The following is a 27,596-nucleotide window of genomic DNA, read 5'->3' on the forward strand; positions in this document are numbered from 1 at the left end:
TTTGTGTTCATAATTTCATAACTGTATATTCATAATTGCATAACTGTACATTCATAATTGCATAACTGTACATTCATAATTCTGTAACTGTACATTCATAACTCAATAACTGTAAAATCATAATTTTCGAAGCTCCATGTTCACAATTTTAGAGCTCTATGTTCATAATTTTATCACTATATGTTCATAATTGTAAGTTAGTAATGCCAGAATTCTGTGTTTATAATTTTATAACTTACATTCATAATGCCATAACTGTACATTCATAATCCCATAACTGTACATTCATAATGGCACAAACGAATAACGCCGTTAAGACAAAATCAAATTTTTTTTTAAAAAAAAACTGGAATGACGCGTTTTTCTTAAAAACGACGTCGTTTTCAGGGCATAATTTGCCCCTTTCCTTATAGATCATGTCTAAAATGACATTCATACTATGTGTCTGTAATTAATGTGATCCAAAAATATAGGACACATATACAATATGTTAACCCCACACACACACACACACACACACACACACACACACACACACACACACACACACACACACACACATATATATATATATATATATATATATATATATATATTTATTAAGGATCAAATGAGGATTCATTCTTAGGTGAGGACGTGAGGACTAATCTTGTGCGTTCATTTTTTTATTTCGATGGCTCAAATTTGATTTTCTAAGATGATATGGATTGCTCTTTTTTGTTAAAGTTGGGTAGTAGCGTCTTTCTCTCTCTCTCTCTCTCTCTCTCTCTCTCTCTCTCTCTCTATATATATATATATATATATATATATATATATATATATATATATATATATATATATATATATATATATATATATATATATATATATATATATATATAAGTGTGGACGCATGTGTTATCCTTGCCTTAATTGGTTTCCTATATTTTTGGATCACCACCGTTGCGATTTGGAGCGGCGATTTCTTCATCATTGATTGAGTGTTCGCCCATGCAATGTAATTGGTATTTTTTTATTTTTTTTTCGCTCGTTCTTTTGAATATAATATTGCCTATATTTGGATGGTCGTGTATATGTAATTATGTACAAATGCCTGGATAGTACGATTGTACATTCGTGTGTGCTGGTTGTGCAACCTAGTGTTGTAAGTTGTGCACCATAGGGTGGTGAGTTGTGCATTAATGCACATAGTTCAGTGCATCGTAGGACACTGAGATGTCCGGGACTGTAGGATTTTAGGTGGTGTTTGAATGCATAACTATAAACTTATCGATGCACAACACTCTGTATAGAAATGCACAATAATTTGTATAGTAATGCACAGATTCTAATAAGACTAATTTACCCATAAATTTATATTTTTTAATATTTTAAAGGGATTTGTTTCCTTAATCCATGTGATTTGTTCCTTTTAACCTCAACCATGCTTTATTTTGATTTAATGGTCTAAATTAGTCCTCACGTAGTCCTCATCTAAGGTTAGGTCCTCACTTGATCCTCACCCCATATATATATATATATATATACTAACCTCACTTGATCCTCACCCCATATATATATATATATATATATATATATATATATATATACACACACACACACACACACACACACACACACACACACACACTATATTCACTACATTGTCTATTATATTTTTTTGTGCACTATTTTTTTAATTAAATATCAAAGTTATAATGCAAAATAATGTTGTATATTTATTTAGCAAGTATTTCATTAATACTATTAAAAAATTTTAAAAAATATAATTAATAAAGCCAAACATATTAACTACTTGAGGGATTTGTTGACAAAGAGAGTATTCAAATCACACAACAAATTGAAGTGGGAAACTACTTCGCAATGTTCTTGTTTGACAATCAGCAGTTAGCGGTTAGTGTTAGTAGATAATATTAGCAGATTTGACCAGCGAATAATATCAACGGTAGGTAAAAATATAATAATAATAATAATAATAATAATAATAATAATAATAATAATAATAATAATAATAATAATAATAATAATAATAATAATAATAGTTTTAAAAAAATAAATAATAATAATATAATAATTTAATAAAAGAAATAAAATTAAAAAAATAAAACATATGGGAGCCAAATGTTCGACTCCTCTTAGTTTTGTCACTTTTTCCACATCGGTGGGAAAAGTGGCATGGGAGCCTTGAGACTCCAATGAAAGGAGCCTTAAGGCTCCAATTTAAAAATTAACGGATGGGCAAGCAGTGAGCCAGCGAAACTGACTCTTGTTATTTAAGGGGTCGAAATGGTTCTATAGTATTTTTTTTTTTAAATATAAAGATGTATTGGGGAAATCATTCTCAAAAACACTAAGTGAAAATTTTATAAATAGCAATGTTTGTATTTTCAGTGATTTGGAACAAATTGTTGTTTCAAATTGTTGAATAACCAAACACTTTATTTAGCATTTTGATCTTTGGGTAACATCATATTTACCAATCGTCCAATATCTTTGGGTTACATTATAATTAAAAATTTTAAATTTTTACTACATCTAAATTCCTTAAATTAGGAATTTCTTTATCCATAATAATTTATTCAACAATAATGGTTGAACTAAATGAACACTGAGAAAACACCTAAAGGACTGGTACCGTTGATTCATTCATTGATCTTGTATATATGTGCATTTATTAAATATATAAGAACCATTTGCAACAAAAAATACTTAGGTTACTATTTTAAAAAAGTTTAGTAACCATTATAATGAATCTCCTATATTACATTGTATTCATATACTATGAGTTACATATTTAAATAAACAAATTGGACATTAAATTACTTATGTATGAACTTCTCATATAAAATCTTGCATTGATATACTTTCAAATATTTATTTAATTATAAACATTGGGCATTATATTAACTCATTCGCGCAATGCGCGTGTAAACCTAACATGTCTTCCCGTGCGGTAAGTGCGGCATACACCATTAGGTATGCATAAATGCACCACAGTGTTCGAAAATACACCATTATGTGTGGTGTATTTTTTTTTTTTGTGGTGCATTTTTGACATTTCATTCTAGTGTATTCTCGAACACTGTATGGTGTATTTATGCATACAAATAATGGTGTATGTCACACTAACCGCACGGGAAGACTTGTTCTCACATGAACCAATATATATATATATATATATATATATATATATATATATATATATATATATATATATATATATATATATATATATATATATATATATATATATATATATATATATATATATATATAATAGAGATCAAATGCGAAGGAAATGTGTATGTAAAACATACGGTTTAATGATAGCCCTTAATCTTGCCAAAATCAATGACACAGAATGAACACTGATTAAAAAAATGCGGTGACATTATAATAATTTTGCGTATTGTTGAAAGTTTAAGGTGTGTATTTTTCAAAGGTTAAGGTGCGTCAATTCTACACTGAGAACATAAAGTGCGTTATTGTTGAAACTTAAGGTGCGTATTTTCACAGCTTAAGGTGTGTCATTTTACCACTGAAGGATTGAACCCTTGACCTTTGGTAATTAAGGATGGATGATTCCTTCCACTCAATCACACCCCCTAAGTTTCTTCACAAGATCTGGAGGGCTAGAAACCATGCTGTCTGGCAATTGTTATACAGTGGACCATGGTTCACAGTGTTGTGTGAACCATAGTTGTCAAATGAAATTGTAGTATAATTAAAATAATTTTTTAGTATTGTTATAATGAAACTAGTGTGTATGGAAAGTGAAACTAAAAAATAGAGCTCATTCAACAACGTATATTGTCAAATGAAACTGTATTACAGTAGTATACACTACTGGAAATTATGGAATTTCCGACCACTTGAAAGTGATCTTAAATCAATTCGAAAGTAAAAAGTGGTCGGAAATAGCAACAAAGGTTTTTCCGGATATCAAAAGTGGTCGGAACAAGGCTTTCGACTTGATTTAAGATCACTTTCAAGTGGTCGGAAATTCTATAATTTCCAGCAATGATAATTAAAATGATACTTTAGTGCTGTTATAATGAAACTAGTGTGTGTGAAAAATGAAACTAAAATCCAGAGTTATATAATAACATATATTGTTAAATGAATATGGAGTTTAATTTTCTTAAAAAAAATATGGAGTTTAATTAAAATAATACTTTAGCATTACTATTAATATTTTTTGAGCTAATATTTAAAATATTTTTTAGATATATTGATTTGAATGGCATGTATATGAATATATAATTTTTACTTTGAATTGAGTTCTAATATATATGAGATTTCAATATCCGATATCCGAACCGAACTTGTATTACGATATAACATAACATATCCGAACTAATAATCTATTGAGTTCAATCAAAATCTAAAACATTGTATAGAGTTCAATTCTTAATTTTGATAATGTAAATAATGTCTAACTTTAAAATGTAAGTAAATAAGTTATGTTTAAATAAGTAAAGTGGGTAGAAAAGATAGAAGATGGTGATAAGTAAAAGAAGATGATAATGAATGTAATCATAGTAATGTGGTTATAGTGACATATAACCAAATAGATGATACATGATTATGTTTTCCATTTAGAAAACAGTTTTTAAGAGTGTTCCAATTTTCTAGAAAACTGGAAAATGATTTTTAGTTTTCAAAATAAAAAACTGTGTTAGTAAACATATTTTCTATTTTCTATTCTCCAATTCTCCAGTATTTTAGAAAACTGGAGAAAATTTTCTGTTAGTAAACGAGCCCTAAGGTTCCTCTAGTTTTTTCTTACAAATTATTTACATAAGTAGTTGTAAAATCGTTTTGAATATTGTTGAAACCATCTAAATACATAAAAAAAATAAAAATAAAATTAAGAGCAAAAGAAGCATTTTTTTAAAAAAAAATTTATCCAAAACGGACAACCGAGTCAAAAGTTTATGTTTTATTAGTGAATTTCACAATTTTAAATTTTAATTTTTTTAAAAAAAAATAAAAAATCGGCGCCTAGGGGGCGGCTAACGTTTTTTTGCAACCTTGGTATTTTGAAATATGTGAAATGAATATTAATATATTTTATTATTATCTGTCAAATTGTGATCGGTCCCCGCACCAACAAATTTGGCTCCGCTTTGTTAGTACCTATTTCAATCGGGAGAGTTGGGGTAGTATAAAAATATTGATAAATATGCAAATGTTCATATTTCAATTGGGAGAATTTTAGAATTGCTTCACTGTACTTTGGAATACTAATGAACGTAACCTGAATATGCAATTAGGTTACTGAATGAAAAAAAAAGTGCAATAAAGTCACTGAAAACTCCAAATGTATGCAATTTCACCTGATAGCAGGCTATCATCAATTTTAGCGGGTTACCTGCTTACGTGGCAGTTGAGTTAACATTTTTAATAAATTTTAATAAAAAAAAAATTTTAAAAATTACATTTAAAAAAAAAAAACGACAGGGTGGCCAGCATTGTTTTATTTTTTTTTTCAATTTTTTAAAATTATTATTAAAATTTATTAAAAATTATTAAAAACGTCAACTCAGCTGTCACGTAAGCAGGTAACCTGTTATCCGGTGAAATTGCATACATTTGGAGTATTCAGTGGCCTAATTGCACATTTTTGGAGTACAGTGTTCAGTGACCTAATTGCATTTTTTTCATTTAGTGACCTAATTGCATTTTCAAGTTACGTTCAGTGGCCAATTTGAACATTATTTCCTGTACTTTTGTAGAAATTGTAACTTAGTTGTGTTGTTTGTTTTTGTTTTTAGATACACTATTAGTCGCAACTAAAAAGAAGCTCAAGTGTTTTGAAGCAATTCTAACCAAGGTTTGAACTAAGGAGTAAGGAGCACACTTGAAGGCAATGCACGAACATGCATGGATTGGTGCATCATTACTTTTTTAGCACCATTAGAAGGCAGTGCACGGACTTGCCTGGGCAAATTATATTATGCACCGCGGTGCATAATCGATTATGCACCGCGCGTCTTTTTTTTAAATGAAAATTAACAGTGTTTATTTTCGCTGTTTCGCACCCTTTTGCAAAAAGTAACTCTGTTATTCAGTGTCATTTTGTATACACTGTAGTTTCAGTTGAACACAACTACAGTTTCATTTCGATATACCTATAGTTTCATTCGATATTTATAGACTCAAATATGTGAAAATGTTATTTAATTTTATTTTATATACACTATAGTTTTATTAAAACACAACTACATGATCATTTTGATATAATTACAGCTTCATTGTACAATATACACTCAAATATGTGAAATGTTATTCAGTTTCAGTTTATATACACTGCAGTTTCATTTCACTATAACTCCAGTATCATTTTGATATAACTGCAGTGTCGGTTTGGATATACTGTAGTGTCAGTTGGTGTTTAATACACCAAACAAACGGACTATGTTAACTCTAACGGCGGGCCGTTTCTTTACTTAAAGAAACGGCGCCGTATATGGGCCGCGGTGCATAATCGATTATGCACCGCGGTCTATAATATAACAACTGGACTTGCCTGTGCCAGTGCACTACTATTCTAGAAACACTACTTTTTGTGCATTCTGGAAAGGAATGCACATGTGTACGTATACCGGTGTCTGGACTTGGACTTTGTTTTGAATTGATGCACGGATGATTGCACACTTGTGCTTTTGTTCGTTACTGTCTAGTGTCTACCATGGATCCGACTTATGGGTGAGCCCAGGGGCGGATCCAAAAAATTTTATGAGTGAGACGTAGTTTAAATGACTTTAAAAACAGATTACATAATATATAGTTAGGGGTGAAGTTAAAATTATACTTGGGTAGGGTTAAATTTTAAAACACTTTGAAATGCTATAAAAAATATTTATGACAAAATATGAAATATAATCGATTAGATAAAAATAGTTTAAATTGAAGAGACAATATATTTATAAATAGTTGGAAAATTGTAATTTATGTCCCTCCATAATATGCCAATTATCAATGTCACCCCTAAATTATTAGTGGTGTAAATGGTGCCCCTCAATTTTCAAAATGGTACATATATTGCTCCTCCCATATAAAATAGTTTAAATTGAAGAGATAGTATATTTATAAATAGTTGGAAAAATTGTAATTTATGTCCATCCATAATATGCCAATTATCAATGTCATCCCTAAATTATTAGTGGTGTAAATGTTGCCCCTCAATTTTCAAAACGGTACATATATTGAAAATTGAGGGGTAACATTTACACTACGGGAGTGCACTATATGTACCGTTTTGAAAATTGAGGGGCAAGATTTACACTGCTAATAATTTAGGAGTGAAATTGATAATTGACATATTATGGAAGGGCATAAATTACAATTTTCCCTAAATACTTTAATTTTACTTTTCTTTTAGTTAGATCAACTTTGTTATAAATAGATTTATGGTGGACATTAATAATTAATAATGAGGCAGCTAATCTAAAACAAGAATACATATACATCATGCACTCTTTTCTCAACTAATTTTCCCACTGGGTTTTCTAATGAGGTTTTTAACGAGGCATGAGTATGATATAGTAATGACAATGAGGAAAAGTTGCAAAATAATAATTGCTTAAATTGATAAACCCCAAAATTTTGAAGATTATGCAGATTGTACCCTGAAGGCTTATGGTTGTACTCTTTTTCCCCTAACTAAGTTTTTCCCACCAGTTTTTTTTTTTTTTTTAGTTAAGGTTTTTAATGAGGCAACCAATGCATGTTTTACCTATATCATGCACTCTTTTCTTCAATTAGGTTTTTCCCACGTGGTTTTCCTAGTGAAGTTTTTAATGAGGCATGAATATATTTAAACATACTATCTATTGTACTCTTTTCTTGTCTAGGTTTTTCCCACAGGATTTTCCTAACAAGTTTTTAACGAGGCAAGATAATGGTCAAATAATGTCCAAGGGGAGTGTTATAAATAGATTTATGGTGGACATTAATAATTAATAATAGTTTTGTAACGTCTGTAACAGATGTAATTATCCTTCATTATTGTATGTATTTATTGTATCTTGTATATATATCATTGTACTATGATGAATTATGAATGAAGAGATGATCCTCCTTTCTCTCTTGTCTATTCTGTATATTCTTTAAACAAACTTTACATTTTTGTAGATTAATTAAAAAATTTAATTTATTGAAGGATTGGAATGACTAAAATAAAGAAAAGAAATTACATATACAAAAAAGTACGTGCTGCTAGTGGGACTTAATCTCATGACACACCATAACAAATTCAAGGTTTCAACCAATTAAACTACTGAAATCTTTAGTAATTCCCATGTTTGTGTGTATATAAAAGGGTTAGGGGAGGGGGGAGTAGGAGCAGCTGCCCCCATTGTAGATCCACTAATGGGTGAGACTTAGGGTGTGTTTGGAAATCCGGAAAATGATTTCTGAAAATCATTTTTCGGATTTTCAATGTTTGGAAAGATGAAAAATTTAAAGTCAACTGAAAATAGGCTTTGGTCAATGGAAAATGTGCTTGTTTTTCCGGAAAACAACTTTCCCTTTTCTAAAGGGGAAGTCATTTTTCGGATGTTGGACTTCTTCATTTTCTTTACTTTTCCGCTGCTTCATCTTCTTCAGCTTTCGGTTTCCGGCACAGTGCTCACTGGTTTCCTGCTTTGGTTGCCGGCAGAAATCATATTTCCGCCGGAAACCAAAGGTTTTTATTTTTTATTTTTAAATAAAAATCTCATATGGTTTCCATGCGAAAACCAGACATGATTTTCGTATCGAAAACCATGTCATGATTTCCGTATCGGAAACATGTCATGGTTTCTGGAAACCAATGAATATCTTTCTTTTTTTTTTTTATTGCTTTTTTGTTTTATTTTATTTTTAATATTATAGGATTATGTTAAAAATTATTATTTTATTATTATTATAAATATTTTTATATTTTAAATAAAATAGTTAAAATATTTATTTATACAATTCTACTCATTTTCCAGTAAATGAACCAAACACACCAATGCAGTTTTTCAGAATGTAACCAAACACCGAAAAGGAAAATGTTTTCCGGAAAATGACTTACTCATTTTCCAGAAAACATTTTCCAGAAGTCATTTTCCTGCTTTCCAAACGGACCCTTAGTCATTTTCTACGTGGGTTATTAAGTTATTAGTTGATTGATTTTCCTCCATCCTTATGTTATGTTTTTTATCTAGTGCTAGTACATGTCGTGTCATAACCCCAATCCTGAAAATATTGCACCCATGCACAGGGACGGAGCCAAAGGGGGGTAGGGGGGTCAGCTGCCCCCCTCACCCCACCCCTCACCCCATATATAATATTTGTATGTATATATGTATATATAGTATAGGTTTTAGTATTAGTATAAAAAAATTAGTAAATGTTAACAAGTAAGAAGTTAGATTAGTTGGTAAGACATGTGTTTGTTAATAGGAAAGGTCTTGGGTTTAAATCTTTGTATTAACATAGTTTTACATATTTTTGAGTCCTTCCCCTATGGCTTCAACACAGTCACTTTTTAAATATTTTTATAAAGTTTCGATGTGTTTTATTTTTCGCACATATCCAACAATATTTACAACTATATTTCTTAAGTAATGAATATTAAAAAAAAATCTTAGGTAATTTATTTATTTATTTTTAAATTATCTCTTTTGTTTTAATGTTTCGCTTTTACCGGAAATTTTTTTTTTAATCCATCCTACTCCTTTGCCCCACCTCAATCCAATTTCTGGCTCCGTCCCTGCCCATGCACACACTTTATGCTATCTAATAAAAAATTCCTAACCTTTGGCGACCATGTTCTAGCTTCCAAAGCTCATTTTTGAATTTGATTTGCACTTTCACCTAAGCGAGAGAGAGAGTCTTTATGCTACACAATTCGAGCCGTTTAACCAGTGGAGGTGGGGTGGGGATACCCGGGTTAATACAAGTTGGCATGTGTAACCCGTGGGTCCATCCGCATAACCCGCCATCCCCACCTCACCCCCAAGTTTAAAAAAATATATATTTTTTAAATTTAATTGAGATTTGTATTAGTATTTAAAAACATTGTTCATAACAAGAATATTAGGATGTGTTTAGAACCAAAAAAATGACTTCTGAAAAATATTTTTTGGAAAATGAGTTATTTTCCAGAAAACATTTTTATTTTCAGTATTTGGTTGCATTCCATAAAACAGTCTTGGTGTGTTTAATTCATTTTCTGAAAAAATGAACATAATTGTATAATTAACATTTTAATTGTTTTGTTTAGAATATAATAATAATAATAATAATAATAATAATAATAATAATAATAATAATAATAATAATAATAATAATAATAATAATAATAATAAGGATCAAATAGGCCATCGAACTACACACGAAAATGCAATCAGGTCATTGAACTCAAAAAAAGTGCAATTAGGTCCCTGAACAACACAAAATATTGCAATTAAGTCAAAAATGACTTGTTTACCTGATGAGGAGGTTACAATATTAAAATAATACTTTTTAATTTTATTTTAATAATTTAAAATAACAAATCTAAATTAAAAAAATAAATAAAATAAAAAATAAAAAACGCTGCCGGAGACGAAGAACCAGTCTTTGTCTCCGGCAGCCTGGAGATGAATTCGTCTCTGACCAGGGACGAAGAGCTCTTCGTCCCTGGCCGGAGACGAAGAAGGTTCTTCGTCTCCATGCCGGAGACGAACCTCTTCGTCTCCGGCAGCCTGGAGACGAAGAACCTCCGGCTAGGGACGAAGAGCTCTTCGTCCCCGGTCGGAGACGAAGACCAGGCTGCCGGAGACGAACATTGGTTCTTCGTCTCCGGCGGCAAACCTTTTTTTTTTTTTTAAATTTAAATTATTATAATAAAATAAAAAATTTATTATTTTAAATGATAATCTCCACATTAGCAAGTTAATAAGTAAACAAGTCATTTTTGGTCGAATTGCAATATTTTGCGTTGTTCAGTGACCCAATTGCATTCTTTTTGAGTTCAGTGGCCTAATTGCATTTTCTTGTGTAGTTCGATGGCCTATTTGGCCCTTATTCGTAATAATAATAATATAAATGGTGGTGGTGGTGAAGGTGATGAAGGTAGTGGTTGTGGTATAATGGTGGTGCTGTGGTGTTATAGTGGTGTGAAAATTGAAAAATGACTTCTAATGACTTTTCAAAAAAAGACGAGAAGTCATTTTCAAGAAAAAAATAAGGATATCTTCCTTTGACCAAAGACTTATTTTCTTTTGACTCACATTTTGCACACTTTATCAAACACTAAAACTTGGAAAACCATAAATCAATTTCCAAATTTTCAAAATATCCTTAATCTAATCTTAATATAACCAATTATGCTAAGAGCACGTACTTGCTAAACTTTTTTGTAAAATTATATATTTATTTAAATCAATAACAAACATTATATATTTATATAATTTCATAACACATATTGAATAAAAAATGTGAGTATATATACTGTACTATTATTCCCCTAGTAAATATTGCATGCGGAAGAGCCAGAACTGACATTTTCTTCATCTCAGACCAAATATTCTCCCTTAACTTCACTTCCTCATTATTAATTACCACACCCTTATCGGTCTCCATCGTTTGAAATAACTTCTCACCGCGATATCTGTTGGAGAGTGTATTCACGATGCAAGATTAACAGGAACAAAAGGAAGCATTTGTGTGTTGAACATTTAGAGAGGAAAAGTGTTTACTGGAAGGAGAAAAATTGACTTGTCTTGTACAGAGATGGGAAAAGGGAATTTATACAAAAGAAAGTGCCCTAACTGCTATTAACAAACTTTGTTTAAACTGCTTCTTGATGTCAGCTCCTCTTGTTGCCACGTGTTTATTTCTGTTGCTGCCACTTGCTTATCATTCAACACCCCCCCGTAAACTGGAGCGTACACATCTTGTAAGCCCAGTTTAGACACAAAACAGTGGAACTGAGCCTGAGGTAGAGGCTTGGTGAACCCGTCTGCCACTTGGTTGAGTGAGCTAACTGACAGCAGTTTTACTATCCCTTTGTTCACCATTTCTCTTACAATGTGACAGTCTATCTCTATATGCTTTGTCCTTTCATGAAAAACATGGTTTTCTGCAATTGCCACTGCGGACTTGTTATCGCAGTATAGAGTCGCAGGTTTGCACAGATTGACTTGTAAATCGTGTAAGAGATATTGCAACCATTGAATTTCGCACACTGTGGCAGCCAAGGCTCTGTATTCAGCTTCTGACGAAGACCTAGATACTGTGGGTTGCTTTTTAGATTTCCATGATATGAGAGAATCCCCCAAGAACACACAGTATCCTGTAATGGATTTTCTGGACTCAGGACATGTTGCCCAATCGGAATCTGAGAACACTTGTAAGTGTAGAGGGGAATGTGAGGAATATGAAAGTCCTTTTCCAGGAGCTGCTTTGAGATATCGCAGGACTCTGTGTGCTGCTGCCATGTGCTTCTCTGTAGGGGCATCAACAAACTGACTTAGTTGTTGCACAACAAAGCCTATGTCAGGTCTTGTAGCTGTTAGATAAAGCAATCTCCCGGCCAATCTTCTATAACAGCTAACATCCTTCAGAATAGTCCCATCATCATGTGTTAAGTGCTGCCCTGGAACCATTGGAGTGCTAACTGGTTTGCTTTCAAGAAATCCATTCTCCTCAAGGATATCCAAGGTATACTTCTTTTGACAAAGATTCAATGTGTCACCATTCCGGAGGACTTCTATTCCCAGAAAGTATCCCAAAGACCCTAGGTCTTTGATTTTAAATGTGTTGTCTAAAAATTTCATCAAATCTGCTATTGAAGCCATATCATTGCTGGCCACCAAGATATCATCAACATAAATGAGAATAGCCACAAAACTGTTATCAGATCTAGTAAAAAGAGATGGATCAGATTTTGACTGTATAAACCCAATGGCCTGTAGAGCTGAAGTTAGTTTGGCATTCCATTGTCTACTTGCCTGTTTAAGGCCATATAATGACCTGATCAATTTGCAAACCAGATTGGACTTATTATTTTGAAAACCAGGGGGTAAAGTCATGTATACCTCTTCCTCCAAGTCACCATGCAGAAATGCATTGTTGATATCTAGCTGATGAATATGCCACCCTTTGATCATAGCAACTGCTAAAAAGGTCCTGATTGTTGTCATCCTAGCCACGGGAGAGAATGTCTCAATGTAGTCAACTCCTAACTGTTGTGTATACCCTTTGGCAACCAGTCTTGCCTTGTATCTTTCTAATGATCCATCTGCTTTCAACTTCACTTTATAGACCCACTTATAGCCTATAGGACTTTTCCCAGGTGGTAACTCAGTGAGCACCCATGTGTTGTTGTCTTGGAGGGCTTGAATTTCAGCTTGCATGGCCTGCTTCCAACATTCATGCTTAACAGCTTGATTGTAAGTTTTGGGTTCAGGAATGGAAGATACTGCTGTGGCAAAAATTTTATGTGCTGGGGATAGGAGACTGTAAGAAACCACCTTGGATACAGAGTGTGGTGAGGTCCTATTAGTTATCACATTATCACAGTAATAATCATGTAACTTTGTGGGGATGCACCTTGTTCTGACAGATCTTCTAGGCTGAACTGGAACTTCTACTGGAATATTGTCTGTTGTCCTCCCAAGTGAATCATAGTCTGCTGGTTCAGACTGATCTGATATGTCAGGAGCACTCATATGTGTTTGGTTCTCAGTTGAATTAGTGTGTGGTGGCTGATACTGAACTGAGATCTCAGGTGGATCACTGTCTGCTGCTGGCATCCATTTATCAAGATCAATATCTACTCTAGTGGTTGGGAATGTAGGTAAGGAAGGGTTGAAATCTTCTGTGATCTGCTCAACACCATTCCTAGATGTAGGGTCTGTCTTGAAGGGGAAGCAATCTTCATAGAACTTCACATCCCTGGAAATGAAAAGAGAATGGTCATTTAGATCATATAGAATATATCCTTTGATGTTTGCTGGTAGCCCAATAAAAATGCACTTTCTGCTCCTTGGTGCCATCTTGTGCCTTGCATGTGAGCTGGTAGAAGCATAACACAAACATCCCAGCACTTTGAGATTACTGAGATCAGATGGCTTGCCATATAGTCTGCTGTGAGGAGTTGACCAACCAATGATAGGTGATGGTAACCTGTTGATAAGATAAGTTGCATGCATAACAGAGTGCCCCCAAAACTTTAGAGGAAGATTAGCTTCAAAGCTCAAAGCCCTTGCCACATTCAGAATATGCTGATGCTTTCTTTCCACAACAGCATTTTGTTGTGGAGTATCCACACAGGACTTTTGATGTATGATTCCCTTTTCAGCAAAGAATTCCCTCATATCAAATTCATTTCCATTATCACTTCTAATGGTCTTTATGTTGGCACCAAACTGAGTTTGAACAACATTATAAAAGTTCTTTATCAAGGATCTCACTTCAGATTTAGCTCTCATCAAATGTAACCAAGCAAATCTGGAAAAATCATCAACTATAGTCAAGAAATAGTGTTTCCCTTCTAAGGAGCAAATAGGAAAGGGACCCCATATGTCAACATGGATTAGTTCAAAGCAAGCATTAGATGTAGATGTACTTATGGGGAAGGGAGACCTCTTATGTTTGGCATAATGGCAAGCATCACATATTAAAGGTTTGATATTAAGTTTGGGCAAACCAGATAACAAATGCATTTTATTAGAGGGAAAATGTCCCAACCGTTGATGCCAAATCTTGGCACTGACAACATTACAATGCATTACACTATTGCTACTATTTCTCAAAGGTTTCTTCACTGGGGGTTGCAGCAGTAAGTAGAGTCCCCCTTGCTCTTTAGCAAAACCAGTCATCATTCCAAGATTGTCCTGTATCAAGCATTGATTAGCCATGAAGATCAACTTATAATCAGATTGTTTGATGAGTTTGCTGGCTGAAATAATATTGAATGTAAAAGAAGGGATACACAGAACATTCTTCAGCAGTATTGTGTCATTCAATCTGATTTCCCCTATATGAGACACAATTATACTTTCACCATTGGGTAGAATGACTTGAGTGCCCTCAGCTAAGTGATGATTATCAAAAAATTCAGGGGAGCAAACAATATGATCTGTAGCTCCAGAATCAAGAATCCAAGAATTGGTAGAATAAAGAGCAGAATTTATATACTTGCCTCCTGTAGTACCTTCTGCATTGGAGCTGAAGTCTGGGATAAGCCTTGCACTGGGAGAAATAGATACAGTAGCTGCAGTAGAGGGGTGTTGGTCACCTTGAGTGTGTAATAGTGAGAGTAACTTCTGAACTTGATCAGCTGATAGGCTAGTAGGGGTTGAGTTCACAGAAACTGCAGCTGCTGATTGCCCTTGCTGGTATTGTTTCCCTTTGGATTTGTAACCTGGAACCCATCCCGGAGGATATCCATGTTTCTTGTAGCATTTGTCTACCGTGTGACCATTCATACCACAGTAGGTACATTTAGCAGTTTTTACATTCCCATTAATAGAGTTGAAACTCCTTTTTCCAGTAAAGTTGTTGACAGCAGCTACTACCTCTTCATTGGCAGAGGTATTTTGAGATCCTTGTATAGCATTAGCAGTGCTGATTTCAAGATTATTTAGCCCTAGATTGGCTAAGTTCAATTGTCTTTCCACTTTTAATGCCATGGCAAACACTTTGTGCACTTCTGGCAGTGGATCAATAACTAGGACACCTGATTTGAGTGTGCTAAACTCTTCATTCAACCCCATCAGGAAGCGAATGACCTGATCTTCCTCACGTTCTTTCCTTATTATATCAACTAAATCACATGAACACTTGCACATTGGAAGAGGCCTCATGTCACTCATTTCTTCCCAGAGTGTTCTACACTTGGTGTAGTAATCTGTGACACTCATATTTCCTTGATTTAGTTTATATATCTCATCTTGTAATTGAGAGATCCGATGTGGATCTCCCTGAGAGAATCTACGCTTTAGGTCATCCCAAATTTCTTTAGCATGTTTGAGATACATCACACTTTGTGCAATTGAAGGGCTAAGGGACTTAAGAATCCAGGAACTTACTATCAAATTGCATCTCTTCCAGCTACTGTAATTCGGTTGGTCTGAATTTGGGACTGGAATGCTTCCATCTACCAGCGCCCACTTGTTCTTGATTTCCAACGCCATTCGCATTGCAATGCTCCAGGTGTTGTAGTTTGTAGTTGACAGGGGAGGATTGACGAGAATCGCACTCGGATTCTCGTTCACGTGGAGAAACAATGGATCATCAAGACTATCTGAGCGACCGTCTGAGCTTCGAAGAATCGCCGGAATTGATGTATTCCTGTGCGGAGTTAGTGCCGGCGGTGTTCGAAGTGGAGATCGATTTGCCGGCGAGGACTGATTCCCGGCTGCGCTCATCTCTCCGGTGGCTGAAAGTGCGGCGGCGTAGCTGGTCCATCGACGCTCTGATACCATGTTGGAGAGTGTATTCACGATGCAAGATTAACAGGAACAAAAGGAAGCATTTGTGTGTTGAACATTTAGAGAGGAAAAGTGTTTACTGGAAGGAGAAAAATTGACTTGTCTTGTACAGAGATGGGAAAGGGGAATTTATACAAAAGAAAGTGCCCTAACTGCTATTAACAAACTTTGTTTAAACTGCTTCTTGATGTCAGCTCCTCTTGTTGCCACGTGTTTATTTCTGTTGCTGCCACTTGCTTATCATTCAACAATATCATATTCCATTTCAGCAACTAAAACAGCTTTCTGCTTCCTTTGTCAATTAACAAAGAAAGACCAATATAATATAATGCACCTTAATAATTGAGGGAACTAATTGTAATTGACTTGAGGTGGTCCGAATCAATTAAGTTCGCATAAATAACAAGGGTAAAATAGTAAGAGAAATAAATGTAGTAATAGTCATTTGGATTAATGTAAGAGTAGTACAAGATTAGTAATAGAATTGAACATGATTATGTGATGATAAGACAATACTAATTTATGAAAAGAGGTCTAACAAACTCTAAAAATATGGTAGGCCAAGAGACTAACCACCCGTTTGGTTCGCTGGAAAATATTTGAAGGGAAATATAAAATTGAAATTCAATGGAAAATAAATTCTAGGAAAATGGATTCCATTGTTTGGTTGGTGGAAAAGAAATTACTGAGAATATGAATTTCATTGTTTGGTTGGATTTGAAATTATAAGAAATAATGATTATAAAGACAATTATACCCCCTACACAATAATAACAACAATAATAATAATGGTAATTAAGAAAAGTTGGTGAAGGCATAATTGTCCTACTTGTTTCCATGTAAAACAAAATATGAAGGGGAGACTATGAAAAATGTTTTCCTCATTCTTGAGGAAAATGTTTTCCATGATCCAAACAAAGGAAAAATTAGTTTTTCTTAAATTCAAGGAAAACATTTTCCAGCGAACCAAACATACCCTAAGTCAAGGCCACCACAATGTTACGGAATGCACAACAACAAAAAATGCGCAAATTAGGTACGCATCACCAAAAACGCACCATTAGGTATGAATAAAAGCACTGCACAGTGTTTAGAAATGCATAATTAGGGTGGGGAGTTATGGTGCATTTTTTTTTGTGTGTTGTACATTTTTTTGGTGTATTTGTGCACTTCATTGTTGTGCATTTTCCTAACGCTATTGGTGCTTTTTTCAAGCGGTAGCACTGACCGCACAAGAAGGCGTGTCCACATTTTAGCAGAAGTGTATATATATATATATATATATATATATATATATATATATATATATATATATATATATATATATATATATATAGTTAACATATTATATATGGATCGTCAATTTATTTACATACATATAATTCATTAACTACAGACACATAATATAAATGTTATTTTAGACCATGGTCTATAACGAACGGAAAGGTGAACCCTGGTTGGATATAATTAGCCCGTGCTTTGGGGGTGTAAAACTGTAAACTCAACAAAAACCATACAATAACATAACATGTTAATGTAAATGCAGATAGTCTGGGATTAATATTAAGCATTCTATACCGAGTTCTACTACACTCAAATTTTACTCTCTCAAATTTACTTCATAATGTGATGGGCGCTAATAGGTTATTTTCTCTATGAAGGTCCCTGTAAGAGTGTCTATATCGAAATTTTAAATATAAAAGTAAAAATTGAGAGTAAAGAATGTGAGTATATATAGGATTTTCCTATGCGTTTAATTTGCATCTCCAGGTTCAGGTTTAGGTTCTACCGCCCAATTTCGAACACGCTTTTGAGCATCTGCAACCTGTAGCAACAGATATGACATATGAATGAGAGTATGTATGGGGAGCAGGGTTAGTTATAATAGACGAACTAATATAAGCACAAATAGTCAAACTCAAAACTCCATTTGATTAAAAAATTCAAATTCAAATTCAAGTTCAATCAAGTTTGGTTCTGCTCAAATGAAGGGGGGAGTGATGGCAATTACCTGTTTGTCCCAGTCGGTTTTGAAAGTGATTACAAGCAAAACGATGGTCTGTGCAAACATACCAAACAGCATTCCTATCCACACACCCTGCGCCACAATTATATTGTTAAATCTCGCTTTGTGGCCCTAGAGTCAAGTACTATACAATAAAACAAACTAGCCTATGTTTCATATAACTGATCGGCTCAAATTAAGAAGGTTAAAAAAACCACATTTCCACTAGGGGTGAACATTAAAATCTTGTGATTACCAGGTCAATAATCTGACTATGATATAATTGTTTATACTCACCCTAACCTGCAATTTGAAGACATAACCAAGAACGACACCAACTGGGATTCCAATTAAGTAATAGCATCCCAGGTTAACATATGCCACTGTACTCTGCCAACCAGCCCCAATAGCAACACCTGTATTATTGTAGTTAGTAGCAATTAACCAAAACCCAACCACAAACCATTGGTACGAGGAAATGGAGCTTAGCTTACCAGAAAGAACTGGGTGAACACTGCTTAGAAGTATAGAAAATGCCAATAGAAGTGACAGTTGATCAACTGCCTCGACCACATCGTGACTGTCTGTGAAAAGATAAGCCAGGTTCCCACGCAGGAACAGGAAAAACAAGAATAGCACAACTCCGATGGCAAAGGATGTCAGCAAGACCACGTTGATGGAGAACCTCGCTTCCTTTGCACTCCCCTTTCCCAGCTCGTTTGCAACCCGAACACTAGAAACCCCAAATACAATGCATAACAATATCAAGAGTGTGGAAGCAAGACAAGACAAGCTAGCAAATCAAAAGAATTTATATATGCAAAGTTAATACCAGCTGAGGTCGTCGAGTATAGTTTAGTCATAAACTTTCAATTTAAGTATTCCTAGTCTTTCAACTATCAAATTTAACTACTAAACTACGCCTTAAACTTTTAAGTTAATCATGGTCCTTCAACTTTCAAAATTTTAATCAACTCCGGCCCTAACTTTGCCCTTACACTAAGAGCAATATTTGGTTGGATGAAAAAAGTTTTCCTTAAATTTGAGCAAAAATGGAATTTTCCTCTATGGGTTCATGGAAAACATTTTCTTAGTTTTGAGGAAAAAGTTTTCCAAGGAGGGGATGTGGTATTTTGTTTTTTTTTTGAAAGTATCACATGATTGGACAATTTTTCCTTATTACTTTTATTATCATAATTATCGTGTAGGGGCATTTTAGTTTTTATACTCATTATTCCTTATCATTCCAATCTCAATAAAACAACATAATCAATATTCTCAGTAATTTCTTTTCTACAAACCAAACGATGGATCAATCTTTCTGATAATTTCTTTTCCGGGTGAATCAACGATTTGGTCCCTCACTTATTCGCGACTTGTCAATGTTGCCCCTGAATCACGTATTCATCAATTTAGTCCCCGAAAATAATTGTTTTTCGTCAAATAAGTCCCTCAGGCCGTTTTCCGTCATGTCTCAGGCGAGACCTCCGATTTGCCCTTGGCATTTTGGTCTTTTCACGCCTTCTTCTTCATTAACTCTGACCAAACTTCGCCGGAGAAGCTCAAGCTCGCCGAAAAACTCCATTGCCGGTTTGCTGCTTCGCCGGGAGGGATCAACTGCCAGGGGCGGAGGTCGCTGCTCCGATCTGCTGCTTCCGCCTCTTCGTGATTCCACCAGAGAGAGGGAGGGGAGATGTAGGTCCATGGACCTTGTCTCGCCGTCGGATGTTGTTGTTGCTCAGCTTTTACCGAAAAAGAAGAGATCGAGACGGAGCTAGCCGCCGCCTGTCGCCGCGATCTGCCGGGGGATCGCCGGCGCACCCCCAACGCATCGTTGGATTACAAAGCTCCAATGAATGCCGGAAATCACAATGCATAAACATCATTCTCCAGCAGCAGAGTAGAAGATATATATTCCCTTATTTAGCTTACTCTTTTCAAAATAATGCAACATAAGCATATACAAATTTAGCATCGGAGTCATATGTATTGTGAGAGAGAGAGAGAGAGAGAGAACCTCGTGAAGTTGATCCATGTCGGATTCCATTTTCTGTTTCGGCGCCTCTTCATTTCCACCCGAAGAAGACGACGGTATTGATGTGGCAGGGCTCCCATAATCTTCTTTTGCTTTCTCGTCCTTTACACTACTGTGACTAAGGTTTTGTTCCTCTTTCTTCCCTTCTGCCTCATCAGTCTCGTTAAGTTCGGTATCGCTAGCAGTCTCGTAACCATCGGAACCATATCTAGATGCCGCCGGCGCAGCCGCAGAGGACGAACCAGCGCCTGTCGATGCTTCAGCCGCCTTGACTGGTAGCGGTTTTGGCTTTGACGTTTCGTCAGAGGATGGCACGGCTTCGATCAACACCATTGCTGCGTTGCTTTTTCTCTGTTTGATTGTCTTCCCCTGGAGTAGACCGGGGCGTAAAAATGTTGTAGTGTTGCTTTGATTTGCTTGCGATTCTGGAAAGCTCTGAAATCGGAGGTGAAGCTGACGTCGGCGGAAGAGAAGAAGCTCCCTCCGGCGAGCTTGAGCTTCTCCGGCGAAGTTTGGTCAGAGTTAATGAAGAAGAAGTCGTGAAAAGACCAAAATGCCCAAGACAAATCGGAGGTCTCGCCTGAGACATGACGGAAAACGGCCTGAGGGACTTATTTTACGAAAAACAATTATTTCCGGGGACTAAATTGATGAATACGTGATTCAGGGGCAACATTGACAAGTTGCGAATAAGTGAGGGATCAAATCGTTGATTCACCCTTTCTTTTCCATACAATTTCAATTCTATTTATTTTCAAACATTTTCCAACCAAATGGAGCTAAAGGGAACCTAGTTAAATTTGAAAGTTGAAGAAGCATGGATTGTTAAATTCAAAGTGAAAGTTTAGCACTAAATGTGGCGGTACCCGCTACACTCGAGAGACCCCAGATGGTATATATATGCATTACCATGCTGCTGCCATGAAACCAAGAGATATCATAATTTCCCAGCCACTGATGTTGAGGCTGCAGCAAAAGAACACTTGGTTGAGTGGAGAAGTGAAGCTCATAAACACACAATTCAAATCCTAAACAAAATAACAGGACAGGACTAACCATATAGAAAGAGCATTAATTTGAACCTCAGCATTCTTTAAGTTTCCTGTCAGAAGAATCAGTATGGAATTGTACCATAGTTCAAGACTGCCACAGAAATCAAACAATTATATTCATGACTATAAAGATCAGTTTTTAAAATAATTTTCATGTAAATATAGGCTCACCAGATCATGGCACCAGCTGAAAAGGAAAGCTTGATTACTGGCAAGAGATCCTTGAAGGCCAAGAATGAAAAACCTGACCATGTTTCTTTACACCCTCCACACATAACAAATAAAAGCTGACCAAAATTAGGAATCCAGAAAGCCAATATAGTTGAAATCATGGCTCCAGCAAGTCCAAACTTCAACTTCATTGTCAAGAGCCAGGACAGGAATATATGAACGGCCAGTGTAGCTGCGGACAAATACACAATAATAATGTTCTTGCTCTGCGCTTGTAGGTACATTTGGCAGGTAAACGATACAATGAAGGCGTACGCCACGGGTATCAACCATTTAGAAATGATCCCTGCAACCCGGGCAATGTCTTCTTCCTGACCCAGTGCTTTAAATATTGGAGGAGTGAAGAAGAACAGAGGTAACAGTAATGTAGTGGTTGCAGTCAAGATAATCCATGCTCTCTGAAGGTGTATACCCATCATGTGATACTGTCTTGCACCAAAAGCTTGCCCCAGTAGAGTCTCCAGTCCACTTGCCATGCCCAACTGCACATACAATTCAACTTAAATTCTTCTTGTTACGATCAAGCAGCTGGGAGGGGATTGTTGGGCGGAGATTAGAAAAAGGTCAAATCTAATGGTGATTAAGAGAATTGTTGAGCGGAGACCAGTAAAAGGCTAAGTCCAGTAATTATTGGCTAGGAGTATTATTAGATGGAGAATGGTGGGCTGGTGAAAGGCCAAGTTTATCTATTGGTGATTTGGGAAATTGTTGGGCAGAGGCCAAGACCAAGTCCAACACCTGCCTCTCAAAAATATGGTGGCGGGAAATAAAGTTAAGCCTCTGTTATAATTTTTGGTGTAGGTGGTAAGCGCTTGATCTAACAGGTGATATTAGAGCCAGGTCACGGGTTCGAGTTAGCAAGTGATGGAGGGACGGAGAATTGTTGGGCAGAGGCCGGTGAAGGGCCAAGTCTATTATTGTATAGCTTTTGGCGTAATGGTAAGCACCTGATCTAACACCCGGTTCGAATTAGCAAGTGATGGAGGGATGGAGAATTGTTGGGCAGAAGTTAGTGAAGGGCCAAGTCTATTATTGTGACAGTATATAAGGAAGAAATAAAATTGCGCATTCGCTGTGAGGTATAGTTTTTGGCGTAATGGTAAGCATTTGATCTAACAGGTGATATTAGAACGAGGTCACGGGTTCGAGTTGGCAAGTGATAGTGTGATATTAGAATGATGTCAAAGGCCGGTGGAGGGCCAAGTCTACGGCCAGATAGTGGCCTAATGGTAAGCACTTTATCCTCATATAATATTTCTTAAAAGCTTTAGAACAAAGTGTGAAACACAACTTACCAGTACTCCATTGCAGAACCTTAACAGCACGGTATGTACTAAAGCAAAGGCAGCAAGATCCATAGGGTGAATGTGACCAATGAATGCCTGGCTGATGACACCAATCCCATATGTGGAGAATGTATTAAAGATTGCAGGAAGAGCCACAACCGACATTTTCTTCATCTCACACCATATCTTCTCCCATAACTTCACTTCCTCTTCTGAGTTTTCCAATCGATTCTCACTCATCATATCAGACTCCATTTCAGCAACCACAACACCCTTCTGCTTCCTCTGCTGTCAATTAATGAAGAAGAAACACCAAAGCAAAAACCAAGAAAATTAAAGGATAATGAGGAAGGTTGACTTGTAATCATGAGTCTGCATTATTGATGGGGTTAAAGGTTCTTTTAACACAACATTCATGCATGATAACCACATATCATTTCACATTCAGACTAATTACAATCATACACCTTTAAACAACCAAATTTATGCTAAAATGAAAAATACCCGGTGCTGAAAATTAGAGATTTTATATATCAGTGTTTATGATTTGTATTAAGTGGCAAATTTACTCGTTGTCTAGCAACTCAGTTATATAAATTATTTACTATCCTGATTTATTTGTATGAAAGATATCATTTCTGTGTAGATATGTGTACGTTTATTTTTTCGTTAACTGTCCACCGTAATATGCATATATTTAATTTCATATATAGGTAAAAAAATTTATCATTAATTTCAATAAAAACGAGATCGTTATATTATGTTTACTAATGGTAGGAAAATTTATCATTAATTAATTTCAACAAAAACAAGGAATCCCCCTCACTTTGTCGTTAGTGAGACTTGATCCCTGATCATTCTTCCAAACTTTCACCTTTATAACCAGTTGAACTGCCCATGCGAGTGAATATATATTATTTTTAATAAAATAATATGTGTATGTTTAATTTCGTTTAAATATGGGTGTTATATGTGGACGTTTAATTTTCTTTAATTATGTTTGTAATATGCGTACCATTAATCTCCTTAATTGATTACATAAATCTATATTACAGGAAGTATAAAAAATAGTTTAATAAAACTATAATGTCTGTATTAATTTCTTAATTATCATAATTATTAAGATTTTATTCAAAAGTAACCATTAGCATAATTTTAAGTGTAATAATCTGTGAATTGGAATAATTTGTATAATTGTATGGCCGTAATAATATGTGAATTAGCGTAATAATTTATGAATTGAAATAATTATCATAATTTTTTAAATCTCCTTTAATTATGGCGTAATATGTGTATTATCAATTTCCTTAACTGATTGATAAATTTATATGATAGAAAGTAATAATTCTTTAATTGCCATAATTTTTAAGATTTTATTCAAAAGTAATCAAAGGAAGTGCACGGGTAATTGATATTATTTGAAGTAAAAAAATATATAAAATCGTCGTAAGAAGTGATTCTCTATATTTAATTACCATAATAAATTTAGATGTTAAACACGGTTGGTAATTACCATGGATTATTTAGATGGTAAATAGTATATGGTAATTACCTATATAGATTACCATAATAAACGTATTAACATATGGATCAATGTTATAAAAAGGTAGGAAGCCGTTTAGGTAAGATATATTAGGAGAAGTATCAATTAATTAAAATATGATAGGACAATTATGTTTGAAAAAAAGTATATTAGGAAATTGATTAGCTAGTATTAATCTTGCTAATTTTTTCTAATTCTATATTTGTAATTATCGTTATAAACGGATTTTATAGGAAAATTTGTGAGTTAATTACTAAAAAGGTTCCTTGATTATAGTGAAATTATCAATTTGAACATCGACTATTTTTTTTTTGACCAATTAAGTCCTTCAACTTAAAAAATCTTAACCAATTTGGTCCTCCGTTAGTTTTGCCGTTAGACTTTCGTTAACTTGGGACCAAATTGGTAATTTTGCTATAGTCAATGGACTATTTCAGTAATTAACTTTAGATATGGGCAATTTGATTCGGTTTTCCCAAACTGAACCGTACCGAACAACCGAATGGTAATGAATTATTGTATACCGAACGATTCGGTTAAAAATCGAAAGGAAATACCGTTTGATTTTATTTAAATAATAATAATAATAATAATAATAATAATAACAACAACAACAACAACAATAACAACAACAACAACAACAACAACAACAACAACAATAATAATAATAATAATAATAATAATAATAATAATAATAATAATAATAATAAAAGAAGTAAATCCAAGTCCCTTGATGCCTCCTTTACCGTTCAGCTCATATTCTCGTATCTCTCATATAAATTCAAAGTCTAATATTTAACAAAGTCAACTGATGTTTACTATTTTATTATAAAACATTTACGAGAGATACCATGACAATATGAGCTGAACGACAGAGTAGGCAAGCAAGGGGCTTGGATTTACTTTATTATTATTATTATTATTAAAAATTCAAACGGTATTCGTTTCGTTTCAGTTTTTTGCCGAATAATTCGGTTCGATTTAGTTTTTTACCAAACCATTTGATATACAAGAATCCATTACCATTCGGTTGTTCGATTCAGTTCGGTTTGGAAAAATGAACCGAATTGCCACCCATAAATTAATTACTGAAATGGTCCTTTAACTATAGCAAAATTACCAATTTGGTCCCAAGTTAACGGAAGTCTAACGACAAAACTAACGGAGGACGAAATTGGTTAAAATTTTTAAAGTTGAGGGACTTAATTGGTCAAAAAAATAATCGAGGATCAAATTGGTAATTAACTCAAACTTTAATTAGGAACTTATATTAAGAGTTTTGGATTATTATTATTATTATATAATTATAATTATTATTATTAATATTTGGGAAGTTATATTAAGAGTTTTGGATTATTATTATTATTATTATTATTATTATTATTATTATCGAGTACTATTATTATTATTATTATTATTATTATTATTATTATTATTATTATTATTATTATTATTATTATCTTAATCGAATATATTTTAAATTGAGATTACAAAATTTAATACTATTATTTCTTTTATTCAAGTATAGTAATCACCATTTTTAATTAATAACTGTGCATCGAAAGACTTCAACTAAACTACAGTATTGTGCAATTAATGACAAAGATTAATAATAATTGGAATCAGCAATCAATGATATATGAAATGATACAATGACCCATGTTTAGCTCCGATGCACCATTTTTAATAAAAGAAAGAATTGGAATTGATAAAACGAAGAATTCGAATGAATAATTGAGGATTTATTAAAGTATAGTACTCATTTGGAAATTTGAAATGAGTTCTAAAGTATAAGAGTTGTGCATTGATCATTACATACATACATAGAAACATAGATATTTGAAAAACATCAACATAAAATTCGTTTCTTGCCTATTACGATGTACGAGGTCTTTGTTTTTTATGCTTTGCAATTTTGCGAGGTTTGTCGTTGGGCTTTCACGGGCTGTTTTACCGAATTACATGAGCATCTGTAGATGGAGAAGATCAACATTGCAGACTCTGCAATATGTAGATGAGCATCTGTAGATTGCAGGCTCTTGATTTGTTTTACCGAATTACATGAGCATCCATAGATGGAGAAGATCAAGATTGCAGACTCTACAATCTGTAGATGAGCATCCATAGATTGCAGCTTCTTCATTTGTTTTACCGAATTACATGAGCATCTGTAGATGGAGAAGATCAAGATTGCAATATACAATTTGTTTCCATTGTATTTATAGGTGTAAAATGTGATAAACATAATTTGGAAGATTTTTCAAAAGAAAAGTTTAATTAATTATTTAAAATTTTTAAATACTAATTCTAAATGACAATTTTGTCCAAATGTTTATAATATTACTAAAATGACCCTGAGTTTGGACGGGAAAACTTGTCTAGACACTTCTGTTATTATGTGTGTGTGTGTGTGTGCGCGCGCGCTCGCATCCACGTTGTATGCACTTTCAAATATCCTAACATGGCGTTTGGTTGGTAGAAGGGAATTAGAGGAAAAGAATTGTAATTCGGTGAGAAAAGAATAAATATGAGAATTTAAATTACATTGTTTGGTAAACATGAATATAATGATGGGGAATTGAAAGGGAATGAATGAATAAAAACAAAAATATCCTTATATAATTGTATATAATAATAAGAAAGAAGAGTAAAATAGTCACCGACCTAGTCTTACCAAGTTGGAAGACCTTCAACTCCCACGACATTAACCGCCTGCTTGGTTCGCAAAAAATATTCGAGGGGAAATGGAATTGAAATTCCATAGAAAAGAAATTAGCAGAAAGATTAATTACATTGTTTGGTTGGTGAAAAATAAATTATTGGAAATATTGATTCCATTGTTTGGTTGAGTTTGAAATTGTAAGGAATAATGAGTATAAAGACAATTATACCCCTACAAAATAATAATAATAATAATAATAATAATAATAATAATAATAATAATAATAATAATAATAATAATAATAATAATAATAATAATAATAATA

General features: G+C 34.0%; 2 protein-coding genes across 3 annotated transcripts; both read right to left on the reverse strand.

Annotated features, from left to right (window-relative positions):
* Positions 1-14,675: 14,675 nt before the first annotated feature.
* Positions 14,676-16,555, reverse strand: LOC109193086. 2 transcript variants are annotated; one of them, XM_019343891.1, is made up of 2 exons: positions 15,179-16,555; positions 14,676-14,858 (listed from the first exon to the last, which is right to left on the reverse strand). In XM_019343891.1, the coding sequence occupies exons 1-2, from the start codon at positions 16,449-16,451 to the stop codon at positions 14,827-14,829; spliced, it is 1,305 nt and encodes a 434-aa protein (XP_019199436.1). In that variant the 5' UTR covers positions 16,452-16,555; the 3' UTR covers positions 14,676-14,826. The 2 variants fall into 2 exon arrangements, with proteins under 2 accessions (XP_019199436.1, XP_019199435.1); XM_019343890.1 differs by having other exon boundaries at positions 15,167-16,555.
* Positions 16,556-18,195: 1,640 nt separating this feature from the next.
* On the reverse strand, positions 18,196-23,347 carry LOC109193085 (protein DETOXIFICATION 21-like). The gene is made up of 8 exons (XM_019343889.1): positions 23,076-23,347; positions 21,721-22,262; positions 21,554-21,640; positions 21,407-21,463; positions 18,957-19,195; positions 18,760-18,878; positions 18,469-18,555; positions 18,196-18,282 (listed from the first exon to the last, which is right to left on the reverse strand). Exons 1-8 carry the CDS (start codon positions 23,319-23,321, stop codon positions 18,211-18,213), a joined length of 1,449 nt encoding a protein of 482 aa, XP_019199434.1. The 5' UTR covers positions 23,322-23,347; the 3' UTR covers positions 18,196-18,210.
* Positions 23,348-27,596: the final 4,249 nt, after the last annotated feature.

This window comes from Ipomoea nil, unplaced genomic scaffold (genome assembly GCF_001879475.1).
Source record: "Ipomoea nil cultivar Tokyo-kokei standard unplaced genomic scaffold, Asagao_1.1 scaffold1834, whole genome shotgun sequence".
In the NCBI taxonomy this organism is placed as follows: Eukaryota; Viridiplantae; Streptophyta; class Magnoliopsida; order Solanales; family Convolvulaceae; genus Ipomoea; species Ipomoea nil.